The sequence below is a fragment of the Hyaena hyaena genome, unplaced genomic scaffold, assembly GCF_003009895.1.
Source record: "Hyaena hyaena isolate Hyena2069 unplaced genomic scaffold, ASM300989v1 scaffold_343, whole genome shotgun sequence".
In the NCBI taxonomy this organism is placed as follows: domain Eukaryota; kingdom Metazoa; phylum Chordata; class Mammalia; order Carnivora; family Hyaenidae; genus Hyaena; species Hyaena hyaena.
The window spans coordinates 318,635-338,461 of record NW_024080975.1 but is presented as its reverse complement, the minus strand read 5'-3'; the positions used below and the strand labels follow the sequence as shown (position 1 = coordinate 338,461).

General features: G+C 57.0%; 1 protein-coding gene across 1 annotated transcript in view; it reads right to left on the bottom strand.

Moving 5' to 3' along the window:
- LOC120243438 (transmembrane protein 132C-like) overlaps positions 1 to 19,827 on the bottom strand; it is a 114,165-nt gene that overhangs the window by 14,397 nt on the left and 79,941 nt on the right. The window contains exon 3 of the mRNA XM_039249567.1: positions 11,345 to 11,488. Coding sequence (XP_039105498.1) covers positions 11,345 to 11,488 — 144 coding nt within the window. The remainder of the gene's footprint in view (positions 1 to 11,344; positions 11,489 to 19,827) is intronic.

The following is a 19,827-nucleotide window of genomic DNA, read 5'->3' as shown; positions in this document are numbered from 1 at the left end:
GGCGTATACACGCACAGGTGCACACACCTACAGGTGCAGGCACAGGTGCACATACACACAGGTGCACACACAGGTGTATGCATGCACAGGCGCACACACCTACAGGTGCACATACACACAGGTGCACACACACAGGTGCACACACCTACAGGTGCACATACACACAGGTGCACGCATGCACAGGTGCACACACACAGGTCACACACATACAGGTGCACACACACAGGTGCACATACACACAGGTGCACGCATGCACAGGTGCACACACACAGGTGCACACACATACAGGTGCACGCACAGGTGCACATGAGGAGGAGGTTTTCACTGGTAATTGCACGCCCTGTCACAGCGGCAGCAAGCATTTGCCGAGTGCTTACACTAAGCCAGGAGCCACTTTAAGAGGCTCACGTGGATGATCTCACTGAAGCCTTGCCGTGAACACACGAAGTATCTACTTTATCTTTTTAGTCATACCCCCATTTCAAGTGAGGAAAGAAGGCACAGAGAGGTGATGTAACTCGCCCAACATCACACAGCAGGCAGGCAGTGAGCCTGCCCTCGGCCCCGATGCCCAGCGGTCTGCAGTGATGAAGCTGTTTGGTTTTGATTCTTCCCTCTTCCCTACTGTGGGCGGACTCCCCTTCCCGCTGATCGGGAGCTGGCCACGTGACCAGCTTTGGCCAGGAGCACGCGGCCAGAAGTGACAGCTGACGGGGCCCAGCTCAGGCCGTGGAGGTGCTGTGTGCTGCGGGCAGTCTCCGTGCCCTTTGCCGTGAGGCGCTTCCCCGGGGTAGGTGCCACCTCTCAGCCTCATGCCGGGGCGAGCCCCAGGGAGCCCGGCCCGGCCCCTCCGCGGTCAGCGGCAGCCCGGCTGAGCCCACAGGCCACCAGACGAGCTGCACACACAGTGGCGGGAATCCGGGTTGCTGTTGGAAACAAGGGCGTGTCGGGGTCACGTGTTCACGGCACAGCTGCCTGCGTTACCCCGCTGCGAGCTCGGCGGGCCACCTGCCTGGGCCTCTCGGGGGCTCCCACGTTCCTCCTTGTCCCCGCTGCCAGCACCCCCGCTTCGTGTCCCGCCCGAGGCAGCGGAGAGGCCGCTGAAGGGCCGGGAGGAGGAGGCGGGGGGGGCGGCTCCCAGGCTGAGGAAGTAGCAGTGGTTTCCGGAAGCCTCCATGGACCGCTTCTCATCCTGGAGCGGGGGCGTTGCCTGGGCCCAGTTTGGGGTGTTGGGGCCCCGTTCCTTCCCCGCGACCGTCTCCCGCGGGGGCTGGCGCTGGCCGGCACTTCTGAGCCGAGGTCTGCACACCTCCCTTCCGTCCCCTTCCTGCCCCTTGACGTGGCCGCCCAACGGGAGTCCCACGGCCGCAGAGATCTGTTCAGCGAGAAATCGCGCTGTTTGCAGCGGACAGTGCAGACCGCGGCCAGGACGCGGAGACGGCACACGGTCCCGGCTCGGGAATCCCGTCGTCCCCGAGGCGGCTGTGCTGGGCCAGGCCTGGCCCGGGTGGAGGAGGCTGGGAGGGGAGGCCGGGAGGGAAGGCCGGGAAGGGAGGCCGGGAAGGGAGGCCGGAAAAGGAATCTGGGAAGGGGGGCATTGAGGGGAGGCTTGGAAGGGAGGCCGGGAAGGGAGGCTGGGAGGGAAGTCCGGGAAGGGAGGCTGGGAAGGGAGGCCGGGAAGGGAGGCCAGAAAAGGAATCTGGGAAGGGGGGCATTGAGGGGAGGCTTGGAAGGGAGGCCGGGAAGGGAGGCTGGGAGGGAAATCCGGGAAGGGAGGCTGGGAAGGGAGGCCGGGAAGGGAGGCTGGGAAGAGCCGTTGGGAGGCCAGGCCATGACACTGGCCAGGGCCCTCGGGCTCCCGTGTGGGGACATCACCTGCCCTGAGCTGCTTCCTTCGTCCACCGAACGAGGACCCCTTCCTTCAGCAAAGTCCTCCTGAGCCCCGCTCTGCCCCTGGCACGTTCGTAGGTGCTGGAGACGGGACCAGAGGGGCGAGAGGCTCCCTTGGGAAGTCACGTCTTGTGCACACCTTACGGCCACCGACGAGAACAAGCAAAGAACTAACTGCAGGTGACGCACGCCGTGAGCACGGTGACCTAAGGACCCACGACAGAGACCTCTCGGGAGGGGACGTGTGCAGAGTCCTGCCTGGCGGAAGGCGGCAGCCCTGAACATCTGCGGGAAGAGGTTCCAGGAGGAGGGAACCGATGAGAAGAGCTAGCGTGTATTAAGTGCCTGCTGTATGCCGGATTCTATTCTGAACGCGCATGTGCTTTTGTCCCCACACAAACCACCTCACAGGTGAGGAGACTGGGGCACAGAGAGGCTGAGCCGCTGGTCCAAGGTCGCACAGCTGGTGGTACTCGGACGTGGGTGTGAAAGCGGTCGTCTGGCTCCAGAAACGCTCCTCTTGTTTGTTTTATGATGATCTTTGCCAAAGTGCTCAGTGAAAAATGATCTCAGCTCTTCCACTTTTGAACTGCACAGAACGGTGGATATAAAGACATTTCCTGAGGTCTGAGATGACACGGTCTTCCCTCCGTGACACCCCCGTTCCGAGGCGCACAGACAGGAGACTTACCACACTCGATTCCTGTCCTTTCCTCTTGAGAGGTCGCTCTCACATACTTACGTGCACTAACTCGTGTGGTTTTAGATTTTTAAAAATATTTATTTGTTTTTGAGAGAGAGAGAGAGAGACGGAGAGCACAGGGGAGGGGCAGAGAGAGAGGGAGACAGAGAATCCGAAGCAGCTCCAGGCTCCGAGCTGTCAGCACAGAGCCCCACGCGGGGCTCGAACCCACGCACCACGAGATCGTGACCTGAGCCGAAGTCGGACGCTCAGCTGACTAAGCCCCCCAGGCGTCCTGACTCGTGTGATTTTAGGAGCAGAGCTGAATGTTTGTCAGCTCGTTCACTCCACGAACATTAGGACGCGCATAGTGTTTTCTGAGGGAAGAAACCTTCTTTGAGATGCTACCGAGGTATTCTGGATGTGTCAGAGTCCTACGTATCTGAGACGAACACCTCGATGTTCTGACATTCGCACGCACCGTGGAGAGATCCAGCTACACACTGCACCCGCCTCGGACACTGTTCCCATCACGGGTGTGGACGCATGTGTGCTGAGGGCTGAAGTTAGTCTCTATCCTCTTAGCAAACGGGGATCTGCGGGGGGTCCTTGCTTTCTTCCAGTGACGACACCCAAGACCCGGAAGTCGTGGGATGCAGGCCCCGAGGCACGGAGCAAGCCGAGGGTGATGGGGAGGGCGGCGCACGGCTTCTCTATGAGCCCCCAGGCCTGGCGGAGCTGCCCCAGGGGCCGGAAGCAGCGGCCGTCACCCACACCGGGTGCTGTCACCTGGCACTGTCACCTCTGTCACTGGGAGGGAGGAGAAGGGGGTTTCATCACAGGGGGGCCCAGGCAGCGAGGATGGAAACGATGAGGCCACACGTTGGAGGGGGGCCCGGGGAGGGGGGGCCGGGACCACACTGTGTCCCTGCTGGGAGCTCGGGGCAGGCGGAGCCGGAGGGCCAGGGCGTCTGAGGTTCACGTGAGTCTGCCCTATTTCCCTGTCGGGTGTCTTCTTCTGGGCCTCGTTTCCCTCTAAGCCTTCTACACACCAAGTGTCTGTTTCCTTGCTGGTTATCCGGTGGCTCCCACAGCCACAGCCAACTGCTCTTTTTTTTTTTTTTTTTTTAGTTGAGGCCAAATTGTGAAATAGAAGGAATGTCCTGGGGCGGGAAAAGGTCGGGTGACAAGGAGTAAGGAGATGGGGGGGGAGGAACCCCTCTCTGGGCACCTGTCCTTGTCCCCGGCCCGTTTCATTAGGGGATCATCCCCTCCTGCATGTCCGTCCAGAGGTTTGGAAGAAGCCCCGCGTCCAGCCTCACGAGGAGGGTCATGTGACCACGCCCTCATCCAAGCCTTACATTCTTCCAGTCCCGGCGACTGGCTGGAGGGTGAACACGTGAACTACTCTGGCCCCGTCACAGGGCATCTCAGGAGCTTTTCAGGCCCGACAAAAGGCCCTTGCTCATTTCTGCTGAAATCCTACACGTAAAAACAGGGTTTTTTAGCCGCTCACAGCCATCCTGACAGAACAGCTTGTCTGAGAATTCAGCCAGCATGAAGGAGCCAAGAGACAGAAATGTAAAAATACTGATCGCTTCATTTGAACCCCCGGATCCAGCCATTCCTGAAGCCAGGAGTCTCTTACTGTTCAGATAGAGGAGCCAAAAATTTCCCTTTTTTGCTTCATTCAGTTTGGGTGATGTTGTCTTTTAACCAAAATCAAGCTCTTGGATGCAAGGGGCAAAGCCGTGGTGGGCATCTTCTGCTGCACGGACCCATCTGCACGCACCGCTTCCCCCCTGCATCTCAGCAAGGAGGACGCGATGAGGCCCTAGGAAAAGGGCACGGTTGTCACGGGCTGACGCTGTGGGGCCGTCACTGATCCTCCAAGGGCAGCGCTCCTCCGGAGGGAAGGTGGGAATGCACAGAGCGAACTGAGCTCCAGCTCACACACCAGGGGCGTCCATCGGCTTCCCTGCCCCGACATCTATGCGTTTTACTTGCAGTGAGAGTTTCAAAACTATTTTCATAGTGATCCACATGCTCGGTCCCTGGGCTTGGGAGGGTCTTGCCCTCGGTGGCAGGAAGTCGCTGGATTTTTGATGGAGCCAAGGTAGCGTCTCCTCTCCGCTGCCCTTGAACCTGGGAGGCTGAGGACCCCCGGGCTCCAGGGACTACCATCTGGGGGTTCAGCCTCCTGCAGAGGCCGAGGCCGAGCTCAGAGCACACACTGATTTCTGAATCCAGGAATCCCGACTTCCGCGTACAAGGCCATTTCTCCCTCTACGCGCAAAGCCAGTTTGAGAGCCTCGATCACTCAGGAAGCACGTGATCCTTGATAAAGTCATGACGGGCCACCGGGGAGGCTGCTGCCCAGACCCAGCGCTCAAAAGACAAGCCACGTCCATGGCTCCACTCCAGACTTCCCAGCCCGCGCCCCACGGAGCTGGCCAGAAACGTTTCCTCAGCACTGAGGCCATTCACTCGTGGCTGCAGGGTTCCGGGGGCTTCAAAACTGCCACTGGATCCCAGATCCCTCAGGCAAATCCAGACAGAGCCTCCCTTGGCTCCACTAACATCTAGCTCATAAGTAAATGAGCATATCTTCTGCAAAAGTCTCTTATCAGAGCAAGTTATTCTTCGTAGTGTAAGACCGAGGGTCGGGGCATCCGGCTCTGTGCTGGCCGGTCCCGGGCATTGATTCCGGCCCATCCAGCTCCCGGAGGAAGGAGCGTGAGGCATGGCTCCCACCGCGTGAAGGCTCTGCGTCTGTGTTCCCAAGCTTTCTGCGATGTGGGAACGTCCTGTGTGCGCCGTCCAGAGAGAGGCACTAGCCACGTGTCAACGGCACAACCAGGGAGTGGAAACGTCCACTTTATTCAATTTAATCAATTAGAACAGCCACACATGGCAGGCAGCCACCGTCTTGCACAGTGCAGCTTGAGACAAACCTTAACAACTGTCCGGGAGGGCAGCGGCGTGCTCTCAGACTCGCCTGTGCACACGACACGCCTCAGACCATGGGGGCCCAGGGAGGGACCAAGCAGACCTGGGTTTGAATCTTGGCTCTGCCATTTCCTGGCTGTGTGGCCTGAGGCAAGTCACTTGACCTCTCTGGGCCTCAGCTTCCTTATCTGTCAAATGAACTTGTAAGAGTGTCGACCTCAGAGCTGCCGACAGATGGTCTGGGACACCGACGTTTGGGCCCGGATGATTCTGGGGGACCGGGACCCTTACCCACACCCTTGGACTTCAGCCACCAGATTCCAGCAGCCCCTCTGTCTGAGTCACTACCCCCCCCAGATGTCTCCGCCCATTGCCCCATGTCCCCTGGGGCCACGACCAGCCCAGGGCGTGTACCTCTGCCCCGGGTCTCAGGGGACACCATCATGAACGCGCTGTGCTGTCCGCTCACCCCAGTGCATTACATTGATGTCTGGTGGTTTCGCAGAGGACGGCCCCGGAGCTGGAGGGAGAGGCCGGCGGCGGGCGCACCTGAGCTGTGCTGGGAACCTGGGCAGCAGGGATTCTGGTGCCGGGAGCCTCCGTGCAGGGAGCGAGCCTCTCCCCTTGGCAGGGGAGACCCCGCCGACCGCAGCCTGACGCCCGGGCCCCTGCGTTCCAGAAACTGCTTTGAGATCATTGGTTTGCTTTCACCCAGAGCCCCTGGCTCTTGGGTCTGGAGATGCTTCTCCCAGAGCCCTCAGGTGCGAGAAGCACGGTCCCCTGGCCGGGGCGCCACCCCAGGGCCTCGTAGGCCTGTGACATCTTGGTGCTAAGGGCCCAGCCCCCCAAGACTCAGAGCTGGACAACCAACAGCACGTGCAGGAGAGAGGGCATTTCAGGCCCACGGGAGCCACGCCCAGGGGAACCCGAGGCCTCTGCCCCAACGGGGTGGCCCTGCGTGGACGGGGGTTATCACGGGCATCCAGTCACCGGAGACAGGGCGCTGGCCACCCCGACGCACCCCCTTAGCTCTGCGCTGGGGGCCAGTAGCCAGGCCGCGCCCGGAGGTCGGGCAGGCCACCCTGGAAACCCAGTAAAGGGACTTCTGTAGACGATGCCTGAAATCTCAGCATCACCAGCCTGTCGTGGGCGCTGCCTCGCCACCTGTGGCCCAGGATTCCCTGGGGGAGGCGCAGGGGGGCTGCAGCCGCAGGAGCACAGGGTGGGGCGCCCAGTCTCCCCTCCCGAGGTGCAGCTCGGGACACAGCTACGCTGGGCACACGTGTCCTTTCTGGAGACCACTCCATCCGGGGTGTCCCTCTCCCCAGGCCTCCGTGGATGCCCAAGGTGCTGACTTGTGCACAAGTGTGGGCGGAACCGCTCCAGGGGGCTGGGGGCGCCGGTCGCCGTGACGCGGTCTCCTCGCTGCCCCCACAGCAGACCCCTGCCCCTCACCGGCACACTGCTCTTCTGCCTCCTCAACGGAAATCCACACAGGCGCTCGTGGACGCCCCACGGCCTCCCGCGCTCACAGTCCGAGGCCTGCGAACCTGAACGCAGAGCGCCCCCCACCCTGTGCCTCAGCTCCCACGTGCCCACCAGTCAGGGGCGCTGGGGAGGCATCGCAGGCGCGAGGAAGGGCGGACACGACGGAGTGAATGCTGTGGCACTTCTCTGCAAGTCCCGCCAGGACAAACCACCCTCCTCCGTGTGTTCCACCCACGTGGAGGATCACGGGTAGCAGGTGTGCGTGTGTGCATGCGTGTGTGGGCACAGGTTTGCCAATAAAAAACGGTGGCTAAAAAACGCGTGCATGACATGATCCCATTTTTTAAGAAATTGTATCTGTGCATAAGGATATACATAGATGTGTCAAGAGACACGTGAGAAATGATCACCAAACCGTTTTAATAAGAGACCACATCTTGTAGGGTTCCGTTTATATGAAATGTCCAAAAAAAGGCAAATCTGTAGAGACAGAAAGTAGATTATCCGTTGCCCAGGGCTACGGGTGGGAATGGGATTAACGGTAAATGGGGTGATGGAAATTTTCTAAAACTGGGTCATGGTGATGATTACTCAACCCAGGAAGTTTACTAAAATACCACTGAACTGTACAGTTGAAATAGGTTGCAATTCTGATTTTTTAAGCAACGCTCTGCACACCACCTAGATTACACCTGAAGGCGCTCCGTCTGCAGCCCCCGACTTACCACGTGGGGCCACGGAGGGGACTTGCCCGAGCTGACCAGGGTCAGGGTCCCGTCCTTTCCACGTGTTGGCTACCAGGTCAAGTGCTTCACTTGATTAACACCCAATAGCCCTCACAGGGCCTTCTGACTTATACCGTGACTGTCCCCATTTTCCGCAGGAGACCGGGTGGCGGAGGGAATGTGTGAGTCGTCCAAGACCGCACAGCCCGGAAGGGCCAAGCCAAGGCGAACGTTTCGGAAGAAACTCCCCGCGGCACCCTTGAACTTCGGCGCATCCTACGAAGGCTTGACTGCCGTTGTCCCAACGGTCTTGTCGCGGGTGTTTATCTTGCGAACAGCCTCGGTGGCAGAGGTCGTGTCCCCTTGTAGAGCAAAGGGCAGGCACGCTTGTGGGAAAATGTATCAGGGACGCTCTCTCTCTCCGGGGAGGAGGGGCGGGCTTTCCGCCTCGGTCCATCCGGCTCTGCTCCGACAGAACCCCATAGACGGGGCTCACACAGCAGCCCTCGCCCCTCACAGCTCCGGAGGCTGGACGTCCCCCACCGAGGAGCCAGCACAACGGGCTCTGCGGGCAGCGTTCTTCCTGGCTCATCCTCACGCCACCCGCGAGCGAGCTCTGGTGGCTCCTCGGTTCCTGAGAACACTAGTCCCACCACCAGGGCCCCCTGAGAGCTCATCTAAACCTAATCACCAGAAGGTGCCACCTCCTCACACCATCAGTGGGGGAATCAAGGTTCAACATATGAATGTAGGGACACATCAACACTCAGCCCACACGCTGCCTTTTATAAAGGACTCGCGTCCCCTAAGCCCAGCGCGCCTTTCTTACAACAGAGCCTACGGACGCAGGTGTCCCGGCGTGGCCCGTGGCTTGACCGCGTGGGGGAGGCGCTCAGGTACCTGATGCAGGTAGTCCCTGCCCAGGAGTCCCGTCTCCTGCCAGCAAACTGCAGGCCGGGCTGTCGGCGTGCACTCGGTGGACCGCAGAGCCTTCAGTCCAAACGGACCCCGCCACACCTGCTGCGTCCGCGCCCTGGGACGGAGCTCGAGCGCCCAAGCCCGTGCAGACCTCCCCCTCCAGCTCCTCGGGTCGTCACGCGGCGCCGTCAACAGCCGGGGGCGCCCGCTCCAAAGCAGGCTCCAGGGGGCAACTTCCAGTTCGAATACCTTCGTTTCTCTGGAGATACTGATTATATTCCTGGAAATGCCAGCAACGGGCTGCACGGCAAGCCCATTTCAGAGCAGCTACGGCGGGCTCCGCCCACAGCTGCGGTGAAACTCGTTTCTGGGGTTTTGTAGCCTAACATGTTCTTATCCACCTAGAAAGGCCATCAGTGCCGAAGGCATCGTTTCAAAGGGTCACACTTACTTATCAGGGGTCCTGGCTCTTTAAAAACATATTTTTAAATTTATTCATTTTTGAGAGAGACAGGGACAGTGCGAGAGAGGGAGAGGCACAGAGAGGGAGAGAGCGAGAATCCCAAGCCGGTTCTGTACTGTCGGCGTGGAGCCTGAACCCACGACACCATGAGATCATGACAGGAGCCAAAACCAAGAGTCGGATGCTTAACCCACTGGGGCCCCAGGGGTCCTGGCTCTTAAGGGAATCACAGATCGGTAGTACAGACCGACAATCACCAGGGATCGGGCACGTGATGGCGGCTGGGGCAGAAGGGCTCTAGCTCCAGCCAAGAGGCTCCTCCCCACCTCGGCCTCCCCCAAGAAAGTGGGGGAGATTCAGCCACAGGACGTGGGGTGATTGTTGAGCCAAAAACAGAGCACGCTTCTCAGTGGAAGAAATTTTGCCCACCGGGGGACGTTTCGCAAAGTCTAGAAACGTTTTGGGTTGTCACCACTCGGACCGTGCAGTGGGCATGTCTGGATTGGGGTGGAAGGCAGGAATCCATCTAACGCACAGGACAGCCCCCTAGCAGAGAATTATCTGGCACAAAATAGCAGCACAGAGCCGACATTGCAAAATCCTGCCCCGGGTTCGGATCTTAGCTGTCCAATGGGAAGCCACTCGTCACGGTGGCCAGGAAGCCCTGGGAATGTAATGGACACGTGCTCTCCGTGGGTTCGGAGAACTGGGCACCGGCGAACATGAAACAGCGTGCTCATAATTTTTACATCGATTACATGTTGACGTGATAATGTCTTTAATATAATGGGTTAAACACAGACATTTAAAACATTAGCTTCACCCGTTCTTCCTTTTGTGAACATGACGGAGGATTTTAAATTACCTGCGTGGCCCGCATTGGTGCTCATGATGGACATTGTGGGTGGTTTGGAACCACACCCTTCCCCCTCCTGCCACCGGCTTCTTGGGTGTGTGGCTTGGGGGCTGCCCTGAGCCCATAGATCACTTTTGGGGGAACTGGGGAGAGCATCTCTCCCTTGAGATGCCGGCTGCAACAGCCAGAAACTGGTGAGGATAACCCGACGTGGCAGGAACCCCCCACGACCGCCTGCTGGGAGGCTATGATGACTTAGACGACTTGCGTGTCGCCCTCCGTCCGTGGCCCCTAGCGCAGTGGACAGTCGTGGCTGAGTGGGGACTGTGGTTCTCAGGGAAGGGTTTTTCTACCCCATCCCCACACTCAGCGGTATGTAAGGCTCTCTTCTCCCTACACCGCAGAAAAGACTCTGATGTGCTATGTGTCAGAGCCTATTTGGGGGGAGAAAAGCATTATCTGGTCACTTCCCTTGGACCTTTATGTTTTCTTCTGGGTGTGTCTGCAGGATTACAAACTGAATGGAGAAAGACCAAACACTTCATTTCTTGCTTGGAAAAGCCCTCGCGCTGTCTCATTCCTGGAGCGAGCATTGTGAGTACATCGCCGCAGCCAGTGTTCGTGGGAAAGACCAAGAATTGGGGTCGTTCCCTCACGAAGCTTAAACTCCAGAGCAGAGATTTCTCTAGGCAAACTTTTCCTTGGAGAGGGCAAAACAATGAATATTTTAGATCTGCGGGCCGGGTGGTCTCTGTCACAACCGCATGACACTCCTTTGGTCGTGCAAAAGCCACCGCCGACAGCAGAGAGATCAATCCGAGTGGTCGTGTCCCAATAAAACTTTATTGACACAACGGACAGCGGGTGGATTTGACTCCTGGTTCATGGTCTGCCCAACAGAATAGCAGCTTCAACAGCTCCCGCACGGGCCAGACTCGCTTTGCAGATGTATTTTATGTTTTGCCCATTGACAGAAAGTTGTAACTGGTGGCCAACACCGGAAAACAGGTGACTTTTACATAAAATGCAATGTTGCGGCTTCTCTTGAAGGGATAGCGATACCGATCTCACGGCTACCGGTGACGGAAGGGGCAGGAGCGGAACGCCGGCCACCCGTCTAGCGCAGGGCGTGCCTGCCTTACCGCCGCACCCACTGTGTCACCGGCTTGGCTACCGGAAGTATCTGGGGTCTGAGCCGCGCTCCAAAGCAGACCACCCCCCAAACCGGGTGTGGAGTGATGCCCAAATGGAAACACGTCGTAAATCAGCTGGAGGTGCGCTTGTGTGGCGGGACTTCACGCCTCCCGGGGCTGACCCTCTTTCGGGAAAGGGGCGCCCATCGTCCCCACCCCGATGAGCAGTGGGGCGCTTACCTTGAGGACATCCGTGTCTGTGGACTTACACTCCACCAGCTCCGAGACGTCGGTCACGGCACCATCTTCCTCCACAGACACCACCCTGATGGGCAGGGCTACCGCCTTTCCTGTGAGTACGGCGGTGTTCAGAATCTCCGTGTCCTAACGGAAGAACCAGACGGAGCTGAGTCAGGGGCTGATACTCTTGGACACAAGGGGAAGGTTCCCAAAGTGACTGCCAGGCTGTGCTGGTTTGGGCAAGACACCGTAGCACTGACTTTGGGAACTAGGGCCGAAAAAGCCTTTCTTTGGAACAATTTCCCAAGAACATTTAACAATTTGGTTAATTTATGACCTCCTACTTGGGAAAGTACAAAGTTGAAAATTATTAATTCTTCTTTGGCAGAGAGCGAGTAGAAGGTACGTACCAGGTAGGTTTTGGTTGCAGGCAATGGAAATGAACTCTGGTGAGTCTGAGCAGGAAAGAAGTGTGGTGCTTCCCACCCAGACATCCGCCCATGTCCTAATCTCCGGGACTGGTGAGCCTGTTCCCTTATTAGGGACTGTGATAATAAGAGCCTGTTCCCTTACTAGGGACTATGTGGTTGTGATTAAGTTAAGGATCTTAAGAAGGGCAGATTATCCTGGATTATCTGGTCCAGGACCCAATGGCATCATGACCTTAGAAGAGGCGACCATGAGGGTCAGAGAAAGAGGAGTGAAGCAAGGACTGAGGGAGAGAGATGTGTGGGGTTTCCAGGTGCTGGAAAAAGACAGACCCTCCCCTAAGTTCTTCAGGGGGAACACAGCCCTGCTGACTCCTTGAATTCAGCTCCTTAAAGACTCCTGACTTCCGATGTCCAGGACCGTAATATAAGACAGTGGTGTAACAACCGTTGTGTCCCGGGCCACTCCCAGGGTTAAAGGAAGAGATGAAAGAGGCCTTGGAAAGGCAGGGCCCCGATCGCTTGTAGGACACTGGCAGACGGGAAGAAGGGGCAGGATCTCCAGAGTGGAGCGGAGTGAATGGCTTTGGCCATTTGTCTTCCTCGTCACTCCGCAGATGATCTATCTGAATTCTCTGAGGGGGGGATGCACTGGTTAGGTTCAAAGGCCATCCCTTATCCAGGGGAGGATGTCTCCCCCCGACTCACAAGTCTACCCAGACTGAGTCCCACAGGAGAAAGGCCACTATCAGAAGGAGAAGGAATGAAGAGATTACTGCCTGGCACATCAGAGCAACAGAGGGCGTCCGCTACGAGACCAGTGCGTCAGGCCGCTTTTATCCCCGACGGCCACGATCACTAAGCCTTGGTGATGGACACCAGACTGCTGGGGTCTTTTGTGCACACTTTTATGCAGACCAATGCCCTGGGGAGGCCATTCCATCACAGCTATGGGGACCTTGGTTCATCGTGTTCTTACTGACTTCATGCAAAGTGAGTAGCATCACATCTCCCGCACACACAGTGATTTTCAAAGTGATAAAGAAAGCGCCTTCTCTTCTGAGTCTGCAGGCACTACCGGCTTGCACGTTTGGTTTGTGATCCTTCCCTTTACGACCAAATGAAGATGAAAAAGGGTCTGTGGCTTTGGGACATCTATTAACACCTTTTACCTCTGGGCCAACTTCTCCTGAAGTCCCTCTGCAGAATCGCTGCCCCACTTTGAAGCGGGAGTTGGAAGGAAAGAGATTTTTCTCGCTTCTTTCTCCAGGGAAGCCATTGACATAGAAATGACCTTTTGCATGAGACAGGAGCACAGTTAAAAGAGTCATCAGTTATAAGTAGAGTCCCAGCCTCTCTCTGATGCATACCCAGCGGCCAGCCCTTAAATAAGCTTCTGCCGTGTCTTCTCCTGGGTCCGCAGGATTCCCAGAGCAGGGAATGCAATCTGGCGGCTCGCGCACTGGCTATTACAGATGCTAAGAATACCGTGGAAATTCCCCAAGTCCATTTCCAGGTTCATTACAGGTAATGTGCTCAGAGTTCACACTTTACATTTTCTCTCTCAGAATGTCTTTGGCTAATGGGTTCATTAAGGCAGCAAACTCCATCGTGGATTAATTGTGATTAGCTTCCTAATGGTCATTGCAAGTGTGCACGCACACGCGTGTGCCATGGTCTTCTACCCAGCGCACCCTATCCCTAAACTGAATGACATCAAGATTCAGCCTGAGTGGACACTGGATATGTGTTTCTGGCCAAAAATACAAACCACAGGAGCAGAGAATTAACAGTCACTGAGATTCCAAATCGGGGGAAGAAGCGTTGGGTGCCAGTGACTCGGACTGAGTCCAGCGTCCCCATCTGAATCGTGGCCAGGGAGGCGGCAGAGACCGGGGGCCCAGCTGGAGAGGTGTCGGGATGTAGGTCACGCACCAAGTGTCTTCCGGGGTCCCTCCGGGTCCGTTCTGCGCTGCTGCGTTGCACAAGGCTGACTCGTGTGGACAAAGCTACAGACCCCTCGTCTTCTGGCTTCTGGCCACCTTGGGACACGCCACGACATTGTGTTTCCTGCACGGAAACTGTGTGGTCGGTGGGAGTCCTGTGATGAATCTGACCAGAGCCGACACGGCGTGTGTCCTCCCGGACTAGAGCGGTCACCACGTTCGTGGAGGGACGGACTCTCTTTTCCGGAAGCAGAGTAACCAGAATGATTCAACATGGGAACTGCTTCGCCAGCCCGAGGCTCCGAACGACGGTGAGGAGGGGCCCCTCTGCGGACCAGCAAGAAGTAAGAAGGCACATGAGAACGGGGGCTGTTTGTTACTGCTGCATGCCTTACTGCCTCCTGACCGATACGCAGGGAGGATGAAGGCCACCTGCTTCGACAGCAGGGACACCCTGTGGTGAGAAGCTCGCTTTTGGGCACTCTTATCTCCGGTACGTGGTGAGTGTTCCTATAAACACTTAGCAAGCATTTAAGGGCATGTTTAGATACTGATTTTTGCCATCCACACTCTCCCTTAATGCACTGGATGCTCATTTTAGCTCTCCAGTTTAGACGTGGGATTTCTTGAGGTCAGGATCCATGTGTGTGCTGTGCACCCAAGGGTGCTCCCCACCCCAAATCCGTATGTCGAAGCCCTAATCCTCAGCGTGACTATTTCAAGACAGGAGGTATCTTTGAAGAGGTAATTAAGGTTACCTGGGGTCCCAAGGGCGACCCCCATCCAATAGGTCCAGTAGTACTGCTGTCCTCATAAGAACAGGAAGGGACAGCAAAGACCCGGGTGTCTGCAAGCCACGGAGACAGGTCAGGAGAAACCAGAGCTGCTGACAGCTTCATCTCAGACTTCCAGGCTCCGGAACCGCAGGGTTCTGTGGATTAAGCCCCAGCCCTTCGTATTTTGTTCCATCAGCCCTAGAGGACGGCCCAGGGCCGTATCACAGCCCAGACATTAAGCTGCAAAGCAGAACAAAGACGTGTCCTTTACCGTGACCCGAGAGGGGTCTGTGCCGTGACGAAGAGAAGGGACAGATTTGTCGGTATGAGGACAGGCACGTGGTTGTGGGGCGGCCACTACTCGTGAGTCTCGGACCCTGGCGGGGGACAGAGGTGGGGAAACACATCACAGGCCGTGTCCTGGCGTCTGGGCTGAGCCGTGGGGAAGGAGCCCTGCTGTGTCCCCAAGGTGGGCCTGGCACCCGAGAAGTGGGAAGTGAGAAGTCCCACGCCAGAGCCTGTGGTCCCCGAGAACCAGCGGTTTTCAGCTTGGATTCCACTTTCCTGCCTCCCGAGATTGCGGGTTACAGGGAACAGCGGTGGACGTCGTGGAAGCAGGAGGGCGGGGAGACCCAGGCGTGTGGGGCTCGTCGCCAGGTCTGGCAGGAGACGCCCTTGTCTGGCCCCAAGGGCCCGGGACAGGGCGTGCGGATGGAGGGGAGCTTTCCTGGGGCCAACACGTGCATGGGTGTGTGAGTGTGTGTGCGTGCATGGTTTGCGTGTATATGGGGTATGTGTGTGTGCACACGTGTGGTCTGCATGTGTGGTGTGTGCACACATGTGCATGAGTATGGTCTGCATGCACATACAGCGTTGCATGCATGTGTGCATGTGCGTGTGCATTCGGTATGCATGTGCACACACACGTGTGGCACCGACACAGCACCCACGCTGTGGCACATGTGACTGGCTGTCCCTCCAAATTCCTTCCCAGTCAAGGCTGATTCACTATTTGAACGAGATGCCGAGGGCGCGATTTCAGTGCATCTGAGTGTATCTCTCTCAGAACCCGCCCCCCCGGCCCCCCCCCGCAGCGGAGCGTCCCCTTGCAGGGCTGGCCGGGAACACGTGTGGCCTCGTGAGCGTGCCCTGTGAGCATGCCCCGCCCAGCGTCACCGAAGGCCGTGTCCCCAGACAGCTCCGGTGTCCCTCCTGCGAGCTGCAGTGGCTGGGAGAGGGGCCCGCCACCCCGTTCCACGGCCCCCGCGGCTCCACGCGGGCGCAAGCTCTCCGTGCTCCCGGGCACCCCCCTGCCTGCGCTGTCAGCCCCCTCCCTCCAGCCCCTTCCTCACAGGCCAGAAATGGCGCGTTCTGCCGAGCAGGATCGATAGCGTCAGGCGCGTTAACTCACTGCCATTTCAGATTTGAAAAGAAGCCCGAGGCTTCAGAGAAAACGCGCGTTGTTGTTTTGAGTTGCCCTCAAAAATGTAAGCTGGCCTGGCCGTCTTCTCTATTTGTACAAACCGTATTTTTAATTTTCAAATGAAGAAAGAGCACGGAACTACATCGGAGTGCATTCCACAGACGGAAGGGCGTGCAGCGACCCCGCGCTCTCGGGAAGGGAGAGCAGGACGCTCAGCCCCGGAACGCGGTGCCGTGCCCTCCTGAGCCTCGAAACCATGATGCTGGTCCACGTGGAAGGCCACGTGGCACCTGGTTCCATCCACATGACGTGTCCAGACAGCAGACCCAGGCAGACAGAGCATGGACAGGGACTGGTTAGCGGTGGTTGTGTGACCTTGTGAATCTGCTGAGAACCCCTCACTTAGAGGCTCCAAGATGGAGCCTTTACGGCATGGGAACCGCCTCTTGGGACACAAGGAGGCAGCGTATGAGGGAGCAGGGCTGGTGCCCCAGGGAGGCCACGGCCTGGCTCAGACCCAGCGCTGCCCCAGGTGCACCACGGGGTCCCCACCAACCCAGCCTCAGAGTCTGTTCCCCCTCAGGGCAACACGTGTGCAGCTCCGAGGCCGGGGGTCTGGCCTTCTAAACCGGCCATGGGGGTTCAAACCTCACAGGGGTCTGAGGACGGGACCCGCCAAATCTAGAACATTCCAGACAGGGCAAAAACGACCTTTCTCAAGGCGAGCCATTAAGAGGCCTCATTAATAAAAACAACGGGTCACATCTGGGGAGCTCTTGGGACAGAGCAGGGGTCACTGAGCACTGTCATCTGTACCCCCAAGCATGGAGCAGGTAGTCTTACTACTCCCGGGCCACAGATGGGGAAACTGAGGCCCAGGGCCGATACAGTGCCGTGTTCAGGGAACGCAGCACGAGGGTTTGAACACGTGTCCCCAGGGGCTGAAACACCTGTCTGGACAGTGTAGGGACAGAACGACCCTGTCCTGATTCTGCTTCTTTTCTTGCTACTATTTAAATCCTCCAAGGACCCGTTTCTCGGCTGTGAACTTGGGGGTTGTTTAGCATCGTTGTGAAGATTCCATCTGACAGTGTTTACGCGCCTCCCTTCAGGGCTCGGAGCAAAGTCGGCAGCTTGTCAGCGTGACTGCGGGTGTGTGGGGTCAGGCCACGAGCCCACGGAGGCAAGGCCACGCCTCCATCCACGAGTGTGTGTGGGGGATGGGAGATAAAAAACGGGATGAGTGTGGAGCAAGCACCCAAACCCACAAAACCCGGAACGACAGGATTAGCACCTTCTGTGTTCGTTTCAGATCCTTTCCCTCTTGTAAAAGAGAGAAAACGGGGCTCCTAACTTTGAAATCTCCCTGGTCATTTGCTCCCATCCAGTCTCCCCATTTCCCTCCCCAGAGGCGCCTGCCATCGGGAACTTGATGTACATCGTTCTGGTGTGCGATTTCAGACTTTTATCACGTTCCCGCACGAGGGAAGGAATCGCGGCCACGTTCCTCCACTTACGGTTTGTACAAACGTGCACTTTACACGGGCTATACCAATATCCCACACCAGACTTCATCCACTTATTTATTTTCTTGCTCACTGTTACGTCTTCCTGACTGCCCACGTCCACACGGCCGAGCCATGGTCTATGCTGACATCCACATCTACACGCTGATCCAATTCTGTCTGAAAGAGACCTAGGCGTCCATCAGATGCCTTTTCTCTATTTTACGTTTCCGCACGCCCACTGACGGCAGTTCAGGATGTTTCAAACTCTGCCAGGACAAAGACGTCTCTCTCCTTCTGTGCACGTGCTGAGGTTGCCGGCACCTCCTGGTGCCCGTGGAATCGCTGGCTGAGGGACACACACGTTTTCCCTTTGATCCTGCTGTACCGCTCTCTGCATGGTCATGCTCTCCTCTAAACTCTGAGCAACAGCACGTGAGAGTGCCTTTTCCTGAAATTCTTGCCAATGCATGGGTGATTAGGCGTCAGCCTGGCCAGGTGGCAGCCCCCAATTATTCCAACAGACACTTATTTGGGCACTACCGTGCAGGCATTGGGTAGCTGTGATTAATGCGCATAATCAGGTGACTTTCAGGAAAGCAGGTTATCCTAGAGAATCTGGGTGGGCCTGGTTTAATCAGTTGAAGGCCTTTAGATGCAAAGTGGAGGCTTCCTGAGGAAGAAATTCTGCCTAAGGGCTTCAGTTTCAGTTTGTGCCCCAGAGAGAGACAGACTGTGGATCTGTGAGATCTCTCCTTCTCCCTAGACCAAAAGATATACTCATATGTGGACATGGACACTCTATCTATCTATCTATATCTATATTTATTTCTCACCCTCCACACTGCACTGACCCTCTAGAACGTGGGTCAGTGGTGGGCGAGCATGGCTGTGACCAGACAGGAGTCTAGAGAAGCTACTGGATAGGGCGAGGTATCTCCGGTTTCTATCCAAACCCTTTGTGAACATGCAGTAACTCCTCAATTCAGGCTTCCTTCTTTCCGCCTGTGGCCGGAGGGGCAGCCACTCCCGTGAAGGGTATGAGGTGAGCCAGCTGCTCTCAGATCGTGCGTTCTCCCGTCTGGCGTCGAGGGAGAAGCAGCAGAGGAGAATCCTCCCCCTTCCCAGAGGAGGCACAGAGCCCGGCGTGCCGTTGGGGTCCCTCCTCCGATCGCAGGCTGAGTTTCACATCCTCCCTAAAGAAGGCAGCGTAGAGCGAACTCTGTGCGCAGCAGGTCTGCTATTTACTGATTCACAGACAATGCGGGGGTAGGGATGACAACCGGTGCCGTGTCTTGGAATTACGTTTTAAAACTTTAATTAATTAATTAAGAGATTTGCAGGAGGGCAAGGTATCTATGCCAACCCTGCAAATAACCCTTCACAGTTCATTAGACGTTTGCAGGCTGATTAACAAGATTCAGGGACCAAATCCTGCCCCTGGTGTGTTTTTATACAGACTCAAGAGTCAGGAATGATTTTTGTTTTCTGTCAAGGCTTTAAGAAAAAGAATACACAAGGGGCGCCGGGTGTCTCAGTGGGTTAAGCGTCCGACTTTGGCTCAGGTCATGATCTCACGGTTCGTGGGTTCGAGCCCCGCGTCAGGCTCTGTGCTGACAGCCCTAATCCTGCTTGGGATTCTCTCTCTTCCTCTCTCTCTGCCCCTCCCCTGTGTGCGCACAAGCTCTCTCTCTTAAAATAAATAAGCCTTAAAACAAAAAGAGAAATATGCAGTAGACACCAGATGCGTCCCTACAAAGCATAAAATACTTCCATCCAGCCCTTTACAAAAAAGTATGCCAGTTCCTGGGTGAGAAGATCACTTCCCTAAAACGAGGAGGCTCTCAGTGCATCCCCTGGGGGTCTCTCCTGTTTTGGGGGGTTCAAGTCATTCTGCCTTGCTGGGCCGACGGGGTCAGCATCCCTGGAAATGTGAACGGTCACCGTCCTGACGGATTTTCTCTTCAGTGGTAACGTCCTCTGTTCCACCGTGTCTGTGGCCGGACTCGGGTAGCCGTGCACCCTGTGGTCACCTGCACCGTGTGCCCGAGTCCTGAACTCTCTGGACCCACGAGAAGCATCGGACCTCATGTTAAACAGGAAGAGAGATCTGAACCGTGGCTCCTTTCATAAGTGGTTCATAATTTACAGTCGTGATTATTTTCACGGCATTTGCTTCCCTGCACACATAGCTCTAGGAGAGGAAGGATGTGGGTACCTGAATAATAATAAGACCCTTCCAGAAATCAGCGTGGTTGACAGCAGTGCAAGACACAGGAGCAGGAAGGTGAACAGCTTCTTCCTCCTCATTGGCTGAAGCGCAGTGTCAGCAAAACGTGCCGCAGAGCCAGGCTGGGGGTGGCTGCCTCGTGCGGCAGGCTCTGGGGAGACCACAGGTCCAGGCT